Source organism: Phascolarctos cinereus, unplaced genomic scaffold (genome assembly GCF_003287225.1).
Source record: "Phascolarctos cinereus isolate Bilbo 61053 unplaced genomic scaffold, phaCin_HiC Scaffold_726;HRSCAF=1367, whole genome shotgun sequence".
Lineage (NCBI taxonomy): Eukaryota > Metazoa > Chordata > Mammalia > Diprotodontia > Phascolarctidae > Phascolarctos > Phascolarctos cinereus.
The window spans coordinates 354,826,609-354,850,774 of NW_027556098.1; the positions used below are offsets into that span (position 1 = coordinate 354,826,609).

General features: G+C 38.5%; 1 protein-coding gene across 1 annotated transcript in view; it reads right to left on the reverse strand.

Annotated features, from left to right (window-relative positions):
- The window catches only part of CSMD2 (CUB and Sushi multiple domains 2), a 974,125-nt gene that overhangs the window by 104,628 nt on the left and 845,331 nt on the right, over positions 1 to 24,166 (reverse strand). Inside the window, 2 exon segments of the mRNA XM_078157010.1 lie at positions 3,927 to 4,115; positions 9,316 to 9,525. Of these exon segments, the coding sequence (XP_078013136.1) occupies positions 3,927 to 4,115; positions 9,316 to 9,525 (399 nt within the window).

Sequence of the window (24,166 nt, forward strand, 5' to 3'; positions counted from 1 at the left end):
AATGTGAACTATTATGATTTCCTTTACTCTACACCTGCTGAATCTTACCTGTCCTTTAAGAACCAGTACAACCTCTACAGCCTCTGGGAAGTCTTTTCTGACCAGACAACCCCAACAGAGATCTCACTTGTTGCTGGACCTTTCCTGGAATATGAGGCACCCTACATATTACTAGGAATCACCTTCAGCTGTGGGTCTTCTCTCCTCAGCTCTACTGTGGGATCCCCTACAGCAGGGATCTTGTTGTAGACCACAAGTCTCAGAGTAGAAAATATCTTACAGGCCATCTCATCTAACACCTGAGCAGGAAAACCCAGCACAACAACCCAAACAAGTCTTCAGTTAGCCTCAGCTTGAAGACTTCCAGTGGTACCACCTGCTGAAGGAACCCATTTTACTTCTGATAATCTCTAATCATAAGGAAGTTTTCCCCTAAATTAAGCTGAAATCTGTTTCTTTACAATTCCACCCACTGCTCTTGAGGGCCAAACAAAAGTCCAATCACTATTCTACATAAAAACATTCTTCAAAACCTGAAGATAACTATTATGCCTTCTCTAAGTTATCTCTTGGCTAAACCATCCTTAGTTCCATCAACCAATCCTCATGACATAGTTCTAATTTGCCCATGTTGATTCTAAAAGAAATCCAGAACTAAAGACAACATTTCAGATGTGATGCTGAGGAAATAAACTAGCAGGACCACTATTTCCTTTATTTTGAACATTAAACTTCTATTAATATAGCTGAAGATCACATTAATGGCTGTCATGTCACTAACTGATTCATACTGAATCTGCCATTTGCTAAATCCCTTGATCTTTCTCGGAAGAACTGATTTTTAGCCACATATCCTTCACCTGTACTCGTGGAAGATTCAGACTTCTATGGGAGATCCACAAGATCAGGGTTGCTTCTTATGTTTTAAAGAAAAAAAAAAGGTCCAGTGGTTGGATATCCCAGAGAAGCAGGTTTGGACTTGATACAAGTAAAACTTGACTCAATTATAGCTCTCCAAAAATGGAGAAAGTTCTTCAAGAGAAAGACAAATAATCAATGGCTGGGAATGTTTTGTTTTGTTTTTTAATTTTTTTTAATATTGGTTGGGAATGTTGAAGAGGAAATTCTACCTCAGGTATAAGTTGGCAAAGTTGACTTCTGAAGGTGTTTGCATTTCTCAGATTCAATCTCTATTTTGTAGCTAAGGAAATGATGATTAAATGGCACACCCACAGTCATAGCTAGTAAGTGGCAGAGCCTAGGTTCAAAGCCAAGTCTTTTGTATCCAAGTACTGTGTTCTTTCCGCTCCAACTTCCAAAGGGAATGTCTCAGTTTGCACTATAATCATGCACACTCAGGTGTTTTTTAAAGGCTCTTGAAAAAATATGCAGGTTCTTAAATTTTCAATGTGTGTACTGTCCATGGCCCATAAGAGCAGGGCCTCTCATAGAGTAGGAGTACATCTCCATGTTTACACTTGGGGCCTCTCCGTACTGGGCACTGCTACCGCACCACAGCCTGCACTGTCACCCAACTTAGTACCTACAGCTGCTCTCCCTACCAAAACTCCTGACTCCTGCATTAGCCTTTATAGCACTAGGAAGGGGCCAATCTCTATGAAATCTTGTTTCTCACTAGGTCCCCAACCACTGTCACTCACTGCCTCAGCCTGAATGAATGAGAAAAACTAGCCAGAAATATTGGCTCTGTAGTGAAGCTGAGCCTGAGGTCCTAGATCATCAATGACAGACTGCTTATGAGAAATGATTATTTTTATTAGCTCTACTAGCTTCATCCTCTTCTTTTCATGTTCTCTCACCCCACAAATCTAATCATTTGCCAAAATTTTCCATTTCTACCCACAACATCTTCTATTCAGCCCCCTTCTCTTTCTTCACATGGCTATCAACCTACTTCAGACCCGCATCACCTCGTACCTGGAATGCATTCCAAAAGAACCCCAATGTCTTCCTTTCTCAAGTTTTTACTCCTGTCCTCACCATCCAACATATCTTCCATGAAGCTTTTAGAGATACTGTCCTAAATCACAGTTCTGACCATTTTGCTCCCTTACTAAAAACAAAACCAAAAAACCCTGCAGTGGCTCCCTATTTCCTTTAGGATCGAATCTAAACTCCTCTCTTTGGCTTTTAAAATTCCTCACAACTTGACCCTGAACTATCTTTCCAACCTAGGCACACATTAATCCCCTTCTTACATTCTGCAGTGCAGTGAGATGAGCCTTCTTGCTGTTTCTAACCCAAAATATTCCGTTTCCCATTTCTTTACCTTTGCATTGGCTGTCCCCATATTTGAAACATACTCCTCCTACCTCTGTCTCTTAGAATCCCATGACTCCCTTCCCCTCAGTTGCTAGTGCCTTCCCCCTCAAAATTATCTCACATTTAGAACAGATTTTGTACATTTTTGTATACTTTGTGTATGTACATAAACACATGTATAGACTGACATATATGAATATATTTTATGTATAAACATATTTTATATATTGAACTATATTACATATAGTTTACATACATGAGTATTTATATGTATATATACACATATATGTGTATATATATACATATATATATACACACACATACACACGTTATATGTGTGTATAAACATACACATTTTCTCCTCAAATAAAATGTACATTCCTTGTAGTAGGCAACAACTGTTTCATTTTTGTCTTTGTACCCTCATCAGGAACTTAAATGTGTGCTGAGAGATGGAATTTTCGTCACCTTTGGGTGATTCATCAGCATGGCTTCTGACATACTAGATATACCCTGGAGGACAGACACACACAGGATCTTCTTTGCTAGCTGTCCTTTAGGGATAGGAGGTTGGAACAACAGAATCCCATTCGATCCAATCACATTCAATTGACCTGAGATTTATTAAGTGTCAAAAACAAAGACAAAACAGTCCAGAGGCAGAGGAGAGCATATGAAATAAACCTGAGGAAGTAAATACAACACCGTTTCAAGAGGGGGAGAGCGCTAACAACTTGGGCTATCAGGAAAGCCTTTATGTAAGAGGCTGGGCTTTGAAGGAAGTCGGGGGTGGCGGACTCCATGCAAGGACGTTCTAGACATGGAGAACCACTCAGGCACAAGCATGCAGGTGAGATAAGGGATGCTGGCAAAAGGAACCTCTTGGCAGGTCAGTGTCACCTGGATGAAAAGTGTATCATGGGGATTAATAAGAGAATGGAAAGAGAAACTAGGCTGAGGATTTTGTATTTTATCCTAGAAACAATGAGGGCCACTGACAATTCTTTAGTAGAGAGGCTATATACTCAGATCTGTGTTTTAGAAATATCCATTTGGCAGCAGCTATGTGGAGGGCAAAGTGTTTGGAGGCAGGGAAATCTATTAGGATGTTACAGAAACAGTTCAAGGAAGAGAAAAGGAAGGTCTGAACTAAAGTTGAGACCTGTGTAAATAGAGAAAATGAGATGGATGTGAGAAATTTTACGGAAATAGGGTCAGCTAGGCTTGGCAAGTGATTGGCTTTTGAGCTTGAGGTAAAAGGAAGAGTGGAGGATAACTCTAAGGCTGTGAACCTGAGTGATGGGAAGTTTGGAGCCATCAACAGAACACACAGATACAGACACATGAAGGAAAGGCAACTGCAGACCAAGATCCCTGTGACCACACTTCCACTGCTCTGAAGATCCTACTTTGCTTCTTTTCTTTCCCTTCTTGTATTTACTATCTCTGACAATGAAATGATGGCTTATCTCAAGGATCAAATACTAGAAATGTCACCACTTCTTGTGGGTTAAATATATCGGTTAGCTGCAGCTGGTACCAAAAAGGAAGTACTGTTAGCATTCCTGGCACTTAAGCCATGTTTGCTTCTACCCCTGTGATTCAGCTCTTTAGCTTTCTCCATTTTACAAATAGCACCATACCTTCACACCTGGGCAGAGGGTGATCCCAGTTCCGATTAGTGCCATGCAGGCAGGTAAGCACTGGGTGGCCAATCAACTGATATCCTGGGAGGCATTCAAAGGTTACCGACTGTCCAACATTGTATCCAGCTCCTCTCACAATGCCATTGGCAAAGGGTTCTGGGTCTGGGCACTCTTGGAGCTCGTAGGCTGGAAATGAAAAGGAAAATTTGTTAGATCACTTCTATTGGACTTTAACTTTTAGATTTGCATTCAGATAAAAGTTGAACTGTCTTCTTCTGAGACGCCAGACTTATCCCAAACTTTCCACAGAAGATTTCACTAGACTCAGAATTTCAGAGGAGGAAAGGACTTCAGTGGCTATCTTATTTAACCCATACCTGAAAAATAATCATCTGTACAACATACTTGATAAGTGGTCATCCAGCCTTTGTTTCACTACTCCCAAAGAGAGGAAAAGCAAACTGCCTCCCATTCTACTTCTGGAAGATTAAAATTGTTACAAGTTTCCAAACCCTCCCCCTGCCACACACACATCAAACCTAAACTTCCTTTTTCAATTTCCAGTCAGTTCCTAGTTCTTACCTCTGGAATCAAGCAGAACAAATCCAATCCCTTTTTAGAACTTTCTATAAGGATGAGATACTGAGGCTCACAATAAATTAAAACTGAAGCCTCTTGGTTTGGAGATACTGGAAACCTGTAAAGAAGAGCTCCTATTTTGGGCTATTTTAGAGTTGCTCTGTCTATGAGAAGAGAGATGGAACAGAAGACCTTTGATATCTATTCTAGTCCATTGTAAGTTACATCTACACTGCTCCTGCGTGATACAAAAATTCCCCTTTTAGGTGAATAGTTCTGAAGTCAAAACTTCTGTAGTTGCTAGGAATTTTCTTCTGGTGCTTAGAGTCATCAAATTGTTTTGTCAATCTGTTATGGAGAAAAAAAAAACTAACTAATCGATGAATCTAATCCCAGTGTAGCTGACAGCAGGCTCCCTCAGGGGTAGGCCAACCCAGCTCCTGAATACTTTCCATTTCTCTTCCGGATTTTCTTTAATATCCTCACTAATAAACATCAGAGATCAATGCTTCTTCACTAGTCTACCACATTAGCAAGTCCACACCTAATTCCCCAGAATAAGATAAATGAATCACGACTTTTATGGGGCCCCTAGCACAACCATCCCATACACAAGAGCAAAGTATGTACCTTAAAGTCAAAGTCATACATAAAGTAATAAACACGTTTTATCCTATACCCTTCCCACAGAATAAGAAAATGCAATTTTATCAAATTACTGACATGCTTTGTGATTAAGTCTGAATTCTTGTTCTTCTGGATTCATTTAATTTATCCTTTAAAGCCCATTCTGAATGCTTCCTCTTCTAGTAATCCTTCCCTGATTCCCTCAATCAGTAATAATCTTTTTCCCTCTAGAACCTAACATAGAACTTGCTAGTATTTCTTCAATGTGCTTATCATATGCTATTTTGTATTATAGTTACAGGTATCATTTGAAGGCAACAGAATTCTAATTAAATCAATTTTAATTTCCATGATGGCAGGGACTATGTCTTTCTAAACTCTGTACCTCCCCCAGTGCCTAACATAATGCTCTGCACATAGCAGGAACAAAATTATTATATGCTGAACTGAATATACCTGAACTAGAACCAAGTGAGTGGAAGTTACAGGGACACAGATTTTGGTTCAATATAAGTGAAAATGTCATACAAATCAAAGTTGTTCAGAAATGTGATATGCTGTATCAACAGTTAATTAATTTAGAAGATCACAGATTTAGAGCTTCAAGGTACCTTAGAGGTCATCTAGTCCAAATCTCCCATTTTAAAAATGAATAAACTGAGGCCCAAAGAAGAGAAGGAAGCTGCTCAAAGTCAGTACATTTCAAGTGGCCAATCTGGGTCTCGAGCCCAGGTCTTCTAACTCTGAATCAACACTTTCCCGTCTGTATCATGCTGTGTCCCAGGGAGTCTTCAAGTAAAGGAGAGGTAATCATTGCTGGTATGTTATAGAGAGGATGAGTAGTTCACTTCCCACGACATACTTTTCCACTTCACCTCAGCCACACACAAAAGTGGACACACATACCTTTGATCTCGTTGTCACTTACAAATATACCATCTCCACTTTCAAGAATTCCAGAATGTCACCATCTGACAAAAATCTGTTGTCTTTTCACCTCTCCCTCTGCCTTCCATTAAAAAACCCCACTTTTTCTCTACAATGTGAGTTCCATTCCCTTGACCCCTCAATTCTCTCCCAGGCCATCTCCCCTACACTAAACTCTCTCCTCTTCCCCCCATACTGACACCTTGCTGAACCAATCCAACTCTACATTGTCCTCCTCTCTCGAATCCCTACTGCCTTATCATGTGGCCAATTACATCTGGCCAAACCTTGGCCTTGGCCAAACTCCCACCATTTGCCACCTTCACTCCTACATACATGCCACTGAATAAAGGTAGAGAAAATCACACAACTGCTCTCACTGGGTGCACCATAAATTTATGTTACATAACTTCAACTGTACCCTCACTACTGCTAGGCAATCCTATTATACCCGCTTATTCCACAGCAGCTCTTCCAAACCTTTTCATCCCTCCTCAAACCTCTCATGGCTTCTCCTTCCTTAGCTGATAACTTTGTCTCATATTTTACAGAAAAAATTCGGGGCATCTAGGCGACACAGTGGATACAGCGCCAGCCCTAAAGTTAGGAGGACCTGAGTTCAAATTCAGCCTCATACCAAACATTTGACACTTACTAGCTGTGTGATCCTGGGCAAGTCACTTAACCCCAACTGCCTAAAAATAAAAATAAAAAAATTGAAGCCATTTGCTGTGAATTCTCTCCTCTTCCCTCTTCATCAACTCCTATCACATAGGTGTTTCCTGCCAATATCTCCTCCTTCCCCCCTGATTCACAGGATGAAGTAGCCTTACTCCTTACCAAGGCTCTCCCCTCTACTTGTTCAAGTGATCCCACTCAAACCTGTATCCTTCAACAGATTGTTCCCTCTGTCATCCCCACTTTTTCACTTATTTTTAATCTCTCCCTGGCTATTGACTCATTTCCTATGGGCTACAAACATGCCCATGTCTCTCCTATCCTGGAAAAACCCTCACTTGGTCTTTCCATCCCCAATAATTATTGTCCTATATCTCTTCTGTCCTTTATAGCTAAACTCCTTAAAAAGGTCATCTAGGTACCTCCACTATCTCTCCTCTCACTCTCTTCTTAACCCTTTACAATTTGGGGCTTCTGACCTTATCATTCCACTGAAACTGCTCTCTCCAAAGTTACTAATGATCTCTTAATGGCCAAATCCAATGGCCTTTTTCTCAATCCTCATTCTCCTTGACCCCTCTGGCAGCCTTTAACAGTGTTGATCATTTTCTCCTCTCTGATACTTTTTTCTCTCCAAGTTTTTGAGACATCATTCTCTCTCCTGGTTTTCCTTCTACCTATGTGACTGGTCCTTCTCTGTATTCATTGCTGTATTATCCTCCACATCACATCCCCTAAACTGTGGGTGTTCCTCAGGGTTCTGACCTGTGCCCTTTTGTCTTCTCCCTTTATACTAGTTCATTTGATAATCTCATCAGCTCTTATGGATTTAATTACCATCTTTATGCTGGTGGTTCCCAAATTAGGCAACACGACTCTACGACCTTCAGACTTGCAAACCAGGAGTCATTCTGGACTCCTTACTCTCATCCCTCATATCCAAGCAGTCGCTCAAGACTGCCAATTTCACCTTTGATACCTCTCTTGAATATACCTCCTTCTCTTCTTTGACACTGACACCACTCTAATGCAGGCCCTCATCATCACATATCCGGACTATTACAATAGCTTTTTGATGGTCTGCTTGTCTCAAGTCCCTCCCTACTCCAATCCATCCATCATTCAGCCACTAAAGTAATTTTCAGAAAGCACAGATCTGATCATTTTACTCCATGTCACTTAAAGAAAATCCACTGTCTTTCTATTGCCAATTGGATCAAATACAAAATGCTCTGTGGGACATTCAAAATCCTTCATAACCTAGGCCCTTCCTACCTTTTCAGTCTTCTTACACTTTGCTCTCCAACAGGTACTTTTCAGCTCAGGGGCACTGTCCTCTTAGCTGTTCCACAAATAAGATACCACATGTCTCAGCTCCAGGCATTTTCTCTGGCTGTCTCCCATGCCTAGAATGCTCTCCTTCTTCCCCTCTGACTGCTGACCTCCCTGGCTTCCTTTAAAGTCCCAACTACAATCCCATCTTTCACTGGAAGCCTTCCCATCCCCTTTTAATTCTAATGCCTTACTTCTGTTAATCATTTTCTATTTATCCTGTATATAGCTCATTTTATATACATTTGTTTCAATGCTGTCTTCTCCATCAGACTGTAACTTCCTTGCAGACAGAGGCTATCTTTTGCCTATTTGTGTTTTCTTATCACCAACACTTAGCACAGAACCTGGCACATAGCTGGTGTTTAACAAATGTTTAGTGATTGATTATACTAGTTGATTTCTGAGGTTCCTTTTAGCTCTGATTTTCTGTATGGTTTAATGTAGCCTTAAAACCACCTCCAAATAATAAGGAACTGGATAGTCCCGATCTTGATCATGCAGCTATGGAAAGCTAAGCTATATATCCAAAATGATTGTATTTCATCTTTTGACAGGGTCCAAGGCCAAAGAACCTGGGAGGGGAGGGAAAGAAGAAAATTCCCTTGCTCCTCACCATCTATTCCCTGACTCCATGGCTTTGACTTTGTGGGCAAGACCCCAAAGGTGGATTACTCTCAATTCTCTGACACATAGCCTTTGAGGGTTTCCTAAAAGTCCATTTGGTTAGCCTCAGCAGGGAATACAAAACCTATGCTACATAATATTAGGACAAACACCAACCCACCCTTCCTCAGCAGCCTCCTCAAAGTGTTGTTCTCTCTTCTACCAGGCCTGACATTTCCATCTTAAGAGTTTTTAATAGGTCAGTAATTTTTTAACTAGAGTGCTTGATGTTTATTGTTGTGTTCCCTGTGACTCTCACAATAGTTCTCCATTTGAAGGCAGGGCAAGGCAGGGAAGGTTAGGAATTATTTCCATTTTATAGATTACAGAATTGGAGATGTTAACTGACAAAGGCACACAGCTAGTAAGTAACAGAACTAGGAACAGAACCAAGTTCTTTTTACTATCATTTTTTTTCTCTCTCCCCAATTCTCCCTGAATCTTTCTCTCCTTCGTTATTCTACTCTTCTCTCTGAAATGTACTAGACTAGAGTTGGAAGGGGAGGGGAGTGAGGAGAAGGAAGGTCAAAGCAGAGGGTAATAGAGAAGACAGGGAAGATTCATTCATGCTCTTTACCTTGATATTCCAGCTTAAATCCTGGACGGTTCTGCGAGTGGTCACTGTGAAAATAAACTGTTGTCTCATGGGATGTTGAAAGCAGGGAGCCTGGCAAGCCATTCCCACTGAACTTTCCAATCACATGGCTAGTTTCATAGGGACCATTCCGAATTTCAATGAAGTCGTGGTTGGGCTCAGTGGAGAAGTTCAAGAATTGTATATGTGCTCCTAAGAAAAGGAATCATCAGTAGGTAGGATCTTTAGTCATTGTTCAAAATCCTGTTCCAACCCATCTAAATTCTGTTACCTTTTCCTGATTAAACCAAATGTCATGACCCACAGTAAGTATCATTTCCATTGATCACTAACCTAGATACTCCTATTCTCAAGCACCTTTACACTTGCTATTCACTCTATATTCTAGGTTTGCTGGCTTCTCTCCAGGTATTTTTCCTTTCCCATTTGACGCTGATAAGATATTTGCCTGTGGTAGCCCTTACAATCCTCAATGCTGATATAACTGTATTGGCCAACAGGGACCCAGAGATCTCAAACAAACAACCCAGCCGTCATTTCAGGCAAGGGATGCCTGACTGTGGAGCTACCCTACTCTATATTCTACATTCATATAGGACCAGATGCCATAGCCTAGAAGCTCCCATAATATCAGTATCGGAACTAGTCACCTATTCCCTCAAGGCATTACCAAAAGCCCTGAGAAATCTATAAGAAATCCAATGCCCTCCAACTAGCTAAGGATTCTGCACCTAAGCAAACAATCTTGTGGACATACCCAGTACACTGACTGTCCCATACTAATAATAGAGAAGTAACATTCTCTAAGTTTAGGTAGTTTTTGCTTCCATATATTTAATTCTGCCCTCATTAATCAACTACAGAATTCAGGGCTGGTTTCAAACTATTCCAACACCAGTGTATGAAAAGAACCATCAGGGAAGCAACCTGAAGCTTCTTTTATATGCATGAGGTGATAATTACTCACACTGTGGGAAGCACACAGCATAATGCTGTTATACACAAAACTCTTATCAGCAGGTAGTGTTCAGTCTATTCAAGGTAATTCAACAAATATTTATTAAGCATTGGTTATACTAGGAGAGTGACTAGAAAGGAAGACAAGGACAAATGATCTGACTTTTGGTAAGTATGGAGAGTAGGAAGACAATTTTTAAATGCTGTATTCATATCTTTTACTTTTAAATCAGCCCATTCCTGATATGACCCCTTATAACACAGAAAATAGTTAAACAAAGCCAGAAAGAAAGACCAGCTTCAGATATCTGTAGTGCTTAAGTATATTCATCATTTGTTCTCTGGGGCCAAGATGGGATTTTACAATTAAAACATGTTCAGTCTCCTTTCAGTGTTGCTTTGTTTATATTACTGCAGTCATGTGCACAAATTATTTTCCTGGTTATACTTACTTCACTCTGAAATAGCTCATATGAGCCTTTCAATGCTTCTCTGAATTCTCATTCAGTTTCTTAGAGCACAGTACTATTCCATGACATTCATGGAAAAAAGTCTTTTGTTACAAAAAAAAAGTGCTGCTATGATTATTTTAATACATATGGAACTTTTCTTTCTGTCTTTGATCTCTGAGGTACATTTCTGGTATTACTACTATTGGACCAAAGAGCATAAAGAATTTAGTGACTTTTCTGCCGTAATACCAAACTCTTTTCTACAGTGGTCAGACCAATACACAGTACCAACAGTGTTTTATTATGTTTGACCTCCCACAGTCCTCACAACACTGACAATTTCCATCTTTTAATCACTTTAAATGGTGAGAAATTTGCAGTGGTTTGCATTAAGTGTACAATGTTTGTATTTCTGCCATGGCCAAGTAACCATTATCTATGCTCAAAATCCAGGCTGGCCTCCTTCCTAGGTGAGGGGCCTCAAGGAACACCTTTTCATTCTCCAGCTTATCAAGGACAATTAATCACAAAATTGCATACAATCACAAAATTTTAGAGTCAGAGGCCACTGAACTCCAAAAGGAATCTCCTCTGACACTACAAACAAGTGGCAACACAGCCTTTGACTGAGGACCTCCAGTGAGGGAGAAGTCACTATATCCTGAAACAGCCAGTTCCACTTGTGTATAGCTTTAATTGTTAGAAACTTTCCCCCTCATAATAAAATTAACTTGTCCCCTTTGCAGCCACCTTGTATCACTCCAGGTTCAGCCTTCTGTATCTGATTAGAAAAGTCTAATCCCTTTTCCTTATAGCAGCTCTTCAAATACTTGAAGATAACTCTCATGCCTTCTCCCTTCTCAGACTTCTTTACACCAATCATCCTGGTTGCATTCCTGTGAAAACTATCCAGCTAATCAATGTCATTCCTAACTAGTGGTGCCCCAAATTAAAAACAATACTCCAGATGTCATCTGACAAGGATGGAGTACAAAGGGATTATTTCTTCATTATGCCTTTCTTAATACAGGCTAAATTGAAAAGTCTGGCAGAAGTTAGGTCTAGACTAAGATCTCACACCAGGAAGAAGATATCTTTTGCATCTCTAGAAAGGGGAAGATACTGTGACCAGACAGGGGATAGAAATGATCACAGAAAATAAAATAGCCAATTTTGACTATATAAAATTGAAAAAAATTCACACAAATTTAATAAAATTAAAACTAAGAGGAAAAATTTAACTGGAAAAAAATCTTTGCAACAAGTTTCTCTGATAAAAATTTGATAAACAAGATACATAATGAACAGATTCAAATATATTGCAATGGAAGCCATTTCCCAATAGATAAGGAAGGAAGGGTTCATTTAGTAAGTTGCTATTTCTGTGCTAAGTACTGTGTTAAGTACTTTACAAATATTATCTCATTTGATCCTCAAAGCAACCCAGGGAGGTAGGTACTATTATTATTCCCATTTTATAGTTAAGGAAACTGAGGCAAAAAAGATTTAAGTGACTCTCCCAGGATCGCACAGCTAGTAAGTGTCTGAGGCTGGATCTGAACTCAGGACTTCCTGATTTTAGGTCCACAGCTCTATCTACCTTGTCACTTACCTAGATGCCTCTTGACAAATGATCAAAGGATATGGAGAGGAAATTTTTAAACAAAAAAGTTCAAACTGCCAACAGCCATATAAAGAAATGCTCCAAGTCACCAATAATTAGAGAAATGCTTATTAAAACAATGAGAGACTGCCTCATATCTATCATACTGGCATAGATTTTTAAAGAAAAAATAAAGGAAAAAGATCATTGTCGAAGCAGCTTTAGAAAGATAAGTACACTGATGTGTTGTTAGTGGAACTGTAAAATGGTCCAAGAATTCTGGAAAGCAATTTGGAAGCATGCCCCCAAAGTCACAATACTACTATTATGCCTACATTTCAAAAAGACCAAAGAAAGAGGAAAATGACCCATATGTGCAAAAATATTAAAATGTATTTTTGCTGTGGCAAAGAACTGAAAACAAAGTGAGTTTCCATCAATTGGGAGAATGACTGAACAAATTATAATGTATAAATGTCATGTAATATTAAACTATAAGAAATTACAATAGGGACAGTTTCAGAGAAATCAGAGAAGGCTTGTATGAATTGATGCTGAGTGAAGTGAGCAGAACAAGGAAAATAATTTACATATTAACAACAGTATCATAAAGAAAAACAACCTTGAAAGACTTAAGGAGTCTGATCAGTGAAATGACCAACCACAACTCTAGAAGACTTACAGGGAATCATTTTACCCATCTCTTGACTGAAAGGTGATAGACTCAGGGTGAAGAATGAAACATACATTTTCAAAGAGGATAAATATATGGATCTGTTTTCCTTACTTATGCTTATTTGTTTCAAGAATTTTATTTTTCATGTTTATTAAGAGAGAGTATTGAAACAGGACAGGAGAAGTAGCAATATGATTTGCCAAAAAAGAAGAAAAAAATTAAGTCATTGAAGCATTTTATTTAAATGAAGAAAACAGAACTGAAGGAAGTTCAGATAGAAAAAGACAGGCATGACAACTTTGAAACTGCATGTTAAATTTATTATATACTTTAAAAATCTGTATGTAATAGAGTTTTGTTTTTTCACATAAAATTCTGTTTTTCTACTTCTTACATGCAAATGTTCTTTTTCTTTTTTGGTGTTTATTAAATTCAAAATTTTTAAAAAGAAAAAAGAAGGTAGCATACTGGTTTTTTATATCTTTTTGAAAAGCTAGCAGTCATTATAAACAGATTCATAATTTTCTGTATTAGCCTGTTTTTCCATTCTACTTTGTATATGGAATTTTTTTTCAGATGTTAAGTACAGAATTTTTTTAAAAATTAAAAAAAAATACTACCCAAGATTGCATTAGCTTTTTTTTCCCACTGTCACAAAACAATGATCCATATTGAGCCTTCAAACCTTTTTTAATCAAAGTGCTATCTAACTATGCCTCATCGTACTTGTGAAGTTGATTTTTTTTTTCAACTCAAGTTTAAGGCTTTAAATTTGTTCCTACTGAATATCATCTTATTAGATTCAGCCTAATGGATACTCACTCTGCTGTGCAGTTTGTTAGCTATCGCTCCCTGCTTTGTGTCAAGGACAGACTTGAAGAGTATTCTCTTTATTTACGTCCTAGATCAAAATACTAAACAGTGCAAGGCTAAGCTCAGGTTCCAGCAGCACTGGAGACCTCCTGCCAAGGTGACACCAGACAACTAACTACCATATCTTTTGAATCCAGACATCCAATCAGTTACAAATCAAACTAATAGTTCTATTTTCTAAGCCTACATGTCTCCACCTTTTGCATATGAAGAGTATGAGATAATTAACTCCGTGCTTTCCTACAATCTGAGTAAATTTATCTACAGTATCTGATCTACCACTTTAGCAACTTTATTTAAAAAGGAATTAAGTTTAGTTGGATGAGACTTGATTTTTATGAAATGATACTGACTATCTGAGATCACCACTTACTTTTTCTAGATATTTATTAAATATCATAAAACCTTTCTAGATTTTCTCAATGGCAGTTAAGGAAAGATCAATAGCCTACAGTTTGTACTCTACCTCTTTCAGTCTTCAAGATGACAGTTGCTCTTCTCTTATCTCATGATACCTATCCCATTCTTCCCATGACGTTTCAAGATCATCAGCAATTGGCTCATCAATCACATCTATCAGCTCTTTCATAGGATCATGGATTTAAAGCAAGAAGGGAGTGCAGAGCACTGGTGTCAAACTTAAATAGAAACTGGGGCCACAAAAACATAGTAAGGATCTCTGTGGATTGCATGGTGACTTAGTTTTACAGTGTAAAATTATCAATTTTTAATTGTATTTTTTTCATTAAATATTTCCCAATTACAGATAGGTCTCACTTTACATAAGTAGACCATTCCACAGACCACATAAAGCAGTTTTTATGTAATTTGAATTTGTGAAAGTAGAGAAAGGAAGAAGGGATGAAGAGAGGCAGAAAGGTCGCTTGCTGTGGAGAGATTGGGCTGGCACACAGTTCAAGGACACATGGGGGCCAGAGACAAAGAAGTGAGAGCAGGTGGAGGAACATGCATGGGCTGGGGCCAGTCATATGGCGGCCTAGCCAAACTGAGTGGAAGAACACATGGGGGTAGAGGGGTGGGAGGTAGATATGTTGGGCCAGATTTGGGCACAGTCAGAAAGGCCAGGGACAGACACGTGGTACCCAAATGTGGATGGATGGAAGGGCAGATACACAGGAGCTGGACATGTGGGCAGAATGGGGCAAAGGTCTCTTCTCTCAACACCGGAGGTCTCAGGCCAAGTCCCTGACCTGGTGGCAGAGGCAGCAGTGGCAGTCTCTCCTCACATCTATTCTGTTTTCACTTAAAGGGTTTTTTGCTTGTTTGTTTTGGCTTGTTTTGTTTTAGTGGGGAGGGCAGGAAGCCAAAGTGTTAAGCCAAGAACACGAGAGGAGGCAGACAGCACATTGTTGTACAGTAAAGTTAACACTGGGTTGTTGGATTTTGTTGTTTTTTGAATGCAGATTTCTTTCAGAATTCTTTAAGTAAAGTCGAATTTGCATAATGTGAATTTATATAAAACAAGAACTGTCTGTACATTTTAATCTGGTTCAGGTTGTTATAAGGGATTTTATGGGTCACATATGGCCAGTGAGCCACAATCTAACACCTCTGGCTTAGAAGCTATCTAATCTAAGCCCCTCTTTTACAGAGGATATAGTTCATCTGGTCTAGGTGACTTGAATTGGTCAAGGATGATAATTTGGGCACTCTCCTACTATTTCCTTTTATTTATTATCTAGGGTACCAATGCCCTCTTATCCAATTTCATTCTATTCTTATTCATCCAAAAGTACCTATTCTTGTAAGAGAAAATAAGCAAAATAAGAACTGAACAACTCTGCTTTCTCTCTGTTGTCAGTGATCATACACATTAACACTTGGCAGTACGCCTGTCACTTTGATTCTCTCTTTTCCTCACTATAGCTAAAAACAAACAAAAACTCTTTTTGTTGTTGTTGTTGTCCTTAGATTTACTCACCAAGCCTCAACATTCTGAGATTTTGCATGACATACTTTTTGTGTTCACCCGGTTTTTTGCTTTTATCTTATGTACCTCACCTTTAAACATCTACAATCAGTTGATTAGCTCCTCTGGCATCCACACTGGTTTCTTCAGGCAAGCCCCACAATATCAAATTGTTTTTGTATGCATATTAAAACCAACTCTTTTCTCTGCCTCCTGCAAGGAGAGTCATTAGTATACTTTGTTACAATTTCCTAGTCTAATGTTGATGCTACCAAGATACTAGCTATGGCCAACAAACTCTGATTCAGTTAGTATGATAACCAAAGGCAATATTTTTTAGAATACACACATATACACACACACACACACACACACACACACACACACACATATATAAAAAACTCATTTGTAAAATATTGGAGAGGAGGAAAGTGAAATTATGAACAGTATTAACACATAAAGCATTGGAAAGCAGTAGATGGGAGAAACAAACTTACAAAAAGCCTGGCAAAATATCTAAACATTTCTAAATTCTAAACATTTGGGGAAAAAACATGGATTTCATAATTACCTTAAAAATGACCCAAGAAAATGTCAACAACTACTCTCTAATCTGCCTGTTTTCTAAGCTCTACCAAAACTTTATGAGTATAATCTACATGTGCATAAAGGTTATTCTTGATGAAAGCTTGCAAAATATAAAGGACTTCCCAAATGATATTTTGGGATCTTATTCCTGACATGAAGCCTAAATTTGCCTCTTTGCCACTTCTACCCATTGCTACTACCTCTAATCTCTAAGGCTGAACAAAACAAATTGAATTAATTCCAATTTCTCATGAAAATCTTTCAAAACTTCAAGACAATTATCAAGCCTCCCTGAGTTTTCTCTTCTCCAGTTCATAGGATCATAGATTTAGATCTGGAAAGAACATTGGAAATCATGGATTCCAAACTCCTCATTTTACAGATGAAGAAAATGAAACTTGGACAGGTTAAATGACTTTCCCAGGATACTTTAACTGATTCTTCTATGACATGGTCAAGGTACTTTACATCTTAGTTGTGCTCCTCTGGACATTCTCCATCCAGATGATCAATGATCCACTTAACTTGTGGCGCCCAGAATTCAACCCCATATTCCAAATATGGTTGGACCATGACAAGTGTACACCAGAACAATTTCCTTCCAAGTGAAGAAAATATATTGCATTAACATTCAGAGGACCTGGACTTGAATGTCCATTCTGGCATTTGATTGATACCTGTGTGAACTTGGAAAAGTTATTCACCCTTCTAGGATTTAGTTACTTCCTCTGTACAACTAAAGGTTTCAACTAAGGATCATCCCAGATCTAAATGTATGGTCTCATCATCTTTATTCCTAGAATCTATCCCCTCTTTATATCATTATGTTTGATCAGATTTTATTTATTTTTAGTTTTCAACATTCACTTCCACAAGATTTTGAGTTCCAAAATCTCATCCCTCCTTCCACCCCAAGATGGTACACATTCTGAATACCCCTTGCCCTAGTCTACCCTCCCATCTGTCTCTCCCCCCTTCTCTTATCCCCTTCTCCTTCTATTTTCCTGTAGGGCAGGATAGATTTCTGTACCCCATTTCCTATATTTCTTATTTCCCAGTTGCATGCAAAAACTTTTTTTTTTAACATGTGTTTTTAAAACTTTGGATTCCAAATTTTCTCCCTTCCTCCCTCCCCACCCACTCTCACTGAAAAGGCAAGCAACTCAATACAGGTTATATATGTGCAGTTATGCAAAACATGGTAGTCATGCTGTGAAAAACTAACTCCATTTCCCTTAGTCCTATTCTGCCCCCATTTATTCTATTCTTTCTTTTGACCCTGTCCCTCCCCTCTATCATCTCCCTGCTCTCTTGTCCCCTTCCCCCACTATTTTCCATGCCCAATTGAGTGTGTATGTTATTCTCTCCTTAAGCCAAATCTGATGAGAATAAGATGATTCACTCATTTCATCTCACCTTCTCCCATTTCCCCTCCACTGTAAGAGCCTTTTGTTTTGTTTTTTTTGTGAGATAATTTACCCCATTCTACCTCTCCCTTTCTCCTCCTAGTATAATCCTCTCTCACCACTTAATTTTATTCTCCAAATATCACCCCCTTCATCTTCAACTCACCCTCTGCCCTCTATCTATCTATATATACATACATATAACTTTTTTCTTCCAACCACCCTAATACTGACAAAGGTCTCATGAGTTAAGAATATCATCTTTCCACACAGGAATGTAAACAGTTCAACCTTAATGTCTCTTATGATTTCTCTTTCCTGTTTACCTCTGCATGTTCCACTTGAGTCTTGTATTTGAAAGTCAAATTTTCTATTCAGCTCTGGTTTTTTTCATCAGGAATGCTTGAAAGTCCTCTATTTCACTGAATGACCATTTTTTCCCCTGAAGGGTAGGTGATTCTTGGTTGTAATCCTAACTCCTTTGCCCTCCAGAATATTATATTCCATGCCCTGCAGTCCTTTAATGTAGAAGCTGCTAAATCTTGTGTTATCCTGATTGTGTTTCTACAGTACTTGAATTGTTTCCTTCTGGCAGCTTGTAATATTTTCTCCTTGACCTAGGAACTCTGGAATTTGGCTATAATATTCCTAGGAGTTTTCCTTTGGGGATCTCTTTCAGGAGGAGATCTGTGGATTCTTTCAGTTTCTATTTTGCCCTCTGATTCTACTGTATCAGGGCAGTTTTCCTTGATAATTTCTTGAAAGATGATGTCTAGGCTCTTTTTTTGATCATGGCTTTCAGATAGTCCAATAATTTTTAAATTCTCTCTCCTGGATCTATTTTCTAGGTCAGTTGTTTTTCCAATGAGATATTTCATGTTGTTTTTTACTTTTTAATTTTTTTGGATTTGTTTTACAATGTCTCGATTTCTCATAAAGTCACTAGCTTCCAACTGCTCTATTCTAATTTTTAAGGAAGTATTTTCTCCAGTAAGCTTTCAGACTTCCTTTTCCATTTGGCCAACTTTGCTTTTTAGAGCATTCTTCGCCTCATTGGCTTCTTGGACCTCTTCTGACATTTGAGTTAGGCTATTTTTTAAGGTGTTATTTTCTTCAGTATTTTTTTGAGTTTCCTTTAGCAAGCTGTTGACTTGGTTTTTCATGAGTTTCTTGCACCACTCTCATCTCTCTTCCCAGTTTTTCCTCTACTTCTCTTACTTGCTTCTCAAAATCCTTTTTGAGCTCTTCCAAGGCCTGGGACTGATTCATATTTTTCTTAGAGGCTTTGGATGTAGAAGCTTTGACTTTGTTGTCTTCTTCTGGTTGTATGTTCTGATCTTCTTTGTTACCAAAAAAAGATTATAGGGTCTGACTCTTTTTGCGAGGTTTGGTCATGATCCCAACCAATTACTTTAGTTACAAACTTTTGTTAAAGTAGAGGTCTGCTTCCAGTGTGAAGAATGTACTGTCCCAAGCTTCAGGGATTTGTACAGCTGTTTTCAGAGATACTTCTAGGGACCTGTAAATTTTCAGTTCTTCCAAGGTGGTATGATCCTGGCCTGTGCTCTGGTCTATGAGTGACCACAAGTACTCCTTTCTTTCCTGGAACTGTGAGGAGGATTTTCTCTTCCCAGCCACTAGGAGCTCCACCATGCCAGTGCTTCTCCTTGCCCCAGGACTGCCCCTCAGAACTGTGACCCAGATCCAAGCATGGGCAAAGCAAGAGATTCCTACCTCAGCACTGGCAAAGAGATCCTTGCAATCCCCCTCTGATCAGCCACTTGATTCCCCCTCAGTCTGTGGGCCAGAAGCTCAGGAGGCAGCCACTGCCCCAGGGCAAGCTCCAAGACTGGAGCTGAGACCACTTAGCTTTTCTCTCAGCACCACAGAAACAGACTTTTCCCACTGACCTTCTAAGCTGTCTTTGGCGTTCTTGGGTTGAAAAGTCTGGAAACTGCCACAGCTGCCCGCAATTCAGTCCTTCGAGGCCTGTGTGAGGTTCGTGGTGGCCTGTGCGCTCATGCCACACTGCGCTCCTCAACAGCCCTGCACCATATACCTTTCTAATCAACCATCCAGGTTGTCTTGGGCTGGAAATTTGTTTCACTCTGTCTTTTTGTGGGTTCTGCTGCTTTAGAATTTCTTTAGAGCCATTTTTATAGGTATTTGGAGAGGTTTCAGGGAGAGCTCAAGCAAGTCACTACTTTCACTCTCCCATCCTGGCTCCGCCCCCAAATCTATCCCTTTTAATGTAGTCTAAGGTCACATTAGCTCTTCAGGCTACCATATCACACTGTTGACTCATATTGAGCTTTCAGTCCAATGAAATCCCTATGTTGACAATAAGAGGCATCTGAGTCCATTCAGCAAAATGTCACCTTAAGGTCACTCCTATGACAAAATATTTTTAGTGCATGCAACAAAATTATATAACATTCCTTGGAAAATGTAACAAATAATTTTGTTTTCTGATCTCCTGATTATTATCTTTAAGTCTCCTGGAAGAGGAGACAATTAAAAGATATAGGCTAATTCTCCATATGGAGAAGGAAAGAAAAATAAACGAAACATATCTATTGCTTAGACTGTGATTCGCAGTTAGATGGACAATTTATAAAGCTCATCCATATCTATCATAGGTAATACAAATGGAGAATGAATTGGGCCTAGGATTAAACAAAAAGAAGAGAGAAGACTTGAGTAACTGAAAAATTCTTGCAAATACCCACCCTAAACTTCTCTCAGAAAGAAAACCATCTTTTTAACTTAAATGTTCTTTTATTGTTATTATGTGGCTAAAATGTCACCCTAATACAAGCTAGGTTCTGAGTGCTACACTCACATGCTCTCATGAAATCAATAGCTTATATTATGCATCACCCAAATATTAACATAATATCTCATCATCAACTTCACTCCAAAAATTCATTAAGAACAATAATCAAGTATGTTTACAGGAAAATATCACAGTATGCTTTCCTAAGAACACGATTAAATATATAGGCATGTGCTTTTCCACGTTAGAATATAATAGTGATAGTGACATGTCTAAGTGCATTGTATAGTCCTGTGTTCATGTGTTATTCTCTCATGTTGAAGACACAGATTCAACTGAAAGACTGAAGTGTGAACATACATCTACATGAATGCAGGCATATATAAGCGTATAGTTGTGCATCTGTGTTCTCATCTATATATGTTTTACATATGTATAAACGGCAGTGTGTATGTCCTTACTTATAGATACTAGTATACGCTCTCCTGTGTAAACGTTTGAACATGAAAGGATCTATGAATACACACACACACACATGTGTGAATGTATTTTCTTCTATGTGTGGACAGATATATGTCTATGTGTGTGCAAGAAAAAGTTAACCATTTCAACTGTTCTCTATGAAGAAATATGTACTGATATTATTCACTAGTTAGGACATAGGAAAGTATGTTGAAAGTCTGTAAAAGAACAGAGTTTGTTAAAACCTTCCATGACTAGAGTAACAAGTCTACTAGATACAAGGGACATCAGACTCCTTACATACTTAAGGGCATTGATAACAGAATTTAACATAAGATTCATTTAAGGCTATAGGAGAGTGACCAGAATGAAGACCGAAAACACTTAGTGCGCATAATGCTTTCTCATATTTATGGTTCATGTTCTGTCACTGACACAACTTTCGTAACTATACCTATTAGTTGATTAGCCCAGTTAAGAGGCAGGTTTGAGTTTGAAATATGCATGGAGAAGAGCCAAGAATCAATTCTCCACCTAACTGAAGTACATTACTTCATTTCAAGGAATAAGAATTCAATTGACAGTTAGCTACGGATAGAATTAGAAGAATGAAGGTAGGCAAATGTCAGAATTTTCAAAGAAAGGAAGGTGGATCCTTTAAACTACAGGACAGGGAACTTGATACCAGGTCCAGGCAGAATTCTAGAGTAAATTATTAAAGGGTGCTTTGTGAGCACTTAGGCAGTGGCAAGCATAAGAGCTAGCATTAGTTCATCAATAAAATTTTATGCCAAGCTAATTTTAATACTTTATTTTTTCCTGACAAGATTACTAGGCTGGTAAAGTGAGTGTAACACATGACAGACATGAATTTTAAACAATGAAAATAGAATATAAACTTTTTGTGGGTAGCCATGGTTTAATTTTTGCCTTTGTATTCTCAGTAGTATAATGCCTAGTATACAAAAGGTACTTAACAAATGTTTGTCCATTGATTTTTTAATTGACTCAGGTATTGACAGATCCTCTCATGTTATATTTTCAAAAATGCAAAAAGTTTTCAACTGGACAAAAGTAGACTTAGGCAGATTTGGAACTTGTTGAATGACCAGAACTAATTAATGATTATTTGATTATTGCTAACCTGCAGGAGGCAAAGTGCCCAAAGGGTCTGGCTCTGTCTTTATTTTGTTTGATGTTTTCATCAGTCATTTGGGTTAAAGTATAGATAATACGGTTATCAAAATTTATTGTTGTTCAGTCATTTTCAGTCATGCCCAACTCTTTGTGCCTCCATTTGGAGTTTTCTTGGCAAAGATACTAGAATGGCTTGCCATGTCCTTCTCCAGCTCATTTTACTGCTAAGGAAACTAAAACAAACAGGATTAAGTGACTTGCCCAGGGTTATATAGCTAATAAGTATCTAAGGCCAGATTTGAACTTACAAAGATGAGTCTCCCTACCTCCAGACCCAGCCGTTTCTACTGTACCACCTATCTGCCCCAAATTACTTATATTACCAAATTTATTATCTGTTATCGAAAAAAATTATCAAAATTACTAATGACCAAAACTGAAAGGGTTTTCTAACATGCTGGACAGCAGAATCAGGATCAGAAAGGATTTCAAGAGGATTAGAACAATGAGCCTAATCTAATAAAATAAAAACCAACTTTAGTGTAGGTTGTGGGAGACTTGACTAGACAACAGTTCATGAGAAGAAACTGAAGGTTTTAATAGATTGCAAGTTCAATATAAGTCAACATCATGAAAAAGGAGAAATATGGCAGAATAGGTAGATCTCTCATGGCAAACTTAAGGGAGGGCATGGATAAGAGTAGCATAGGATGGGTTGACATGGACGGATTATGACCTGTGTAATTTGAAGAATCATCTGCATCAATGAAATCATGATTTTTATGAGAAAAAATAGTAACTGACATTTACATAGCACATTATAGTTTGAAAGAATCTCTATGTGCATTTTTTGAGCTTTAAAACAATTCTGGGAAATAGGTGCACCAAGTATTATTATTCCACTGTTACAGAAGAAGATAATGAAGCTTAGGGAAGTTAAGTGACTTACCCGTAGTCACACATCTAACAAGGGCCACAGATGACATCTGAACCCAGGTATCTCCTAATTCTAAATCCAGTACTCTTTCCGCTATACATACTACCTTAAGATTATCTCCATGTTAACCATGCTGACTTTGAGATCTCAAATGGAAATCTAGATGGAAATATCCAAGTTGCAGATGCAGGACTGGAGATCAGGCAAGAAATTCTGGGTGGACATATAGATCTGGGAGTCATTTGTGTAGAGATGACATTGGTCCCCACAGGGAAAGACAAGATTCCAACAGAGAATGTACAGAGTGAGAAAAGGGATCAGAACAAAATCTTAGGGAAAACTTGTTTATAGGGTGAGAGATGGATGATGACTGCAGAAAGAAGATTGAGGAGGACCAGTTAGAAGGGCAGAAGCAGATACAGCACTGTCGTATAAAATGAAAGAGTGAGCATCCAAAAGGGAGGAGCAGTCAACAGGCAGGTTTTTCAGAAGGGTTAAAGAGGAATAGAACTGAAATACAGCCTCAGGATTAAGCAATTGAGAGATCACTGGTAAGCTTTCAGAGGTTTAGAAACAAGTGTGGTATAGGGAAGAGTGACAGAATGGATAGAGTTCTAGACTTTGAATCAAGAAGGCCTAGGTTCCAATCTTGTTTCTGATCCTCATTAGATGCAAAACTGCAGAAAACACTTAAATTTTTCTAATCCTAGGCTTCCTTATCGGTTAAATAGTGATAATAATACCCCATAGCACCTACCTCATAAGGTTGTGGTGAGGCTCAAATGGGATAATGCATATAAAATGCTGTGCAACTTCAAATTGCTGTATGTCATTTAATATTATTTTTAATGAATCTATACACACACACATATATAAATATATACAAAGGGACATGAGAGAACTAATTCAACTTCATCACATTATAAATGAGGGAAAGCAATCTCCACGTTACTCGAACTAGAATCCAAGTCTCTTGACTCAGCCCAGAGTTCTTTACTTTTAAAAAAAATTTGTTCTAAACTTAAACACTCTTAAA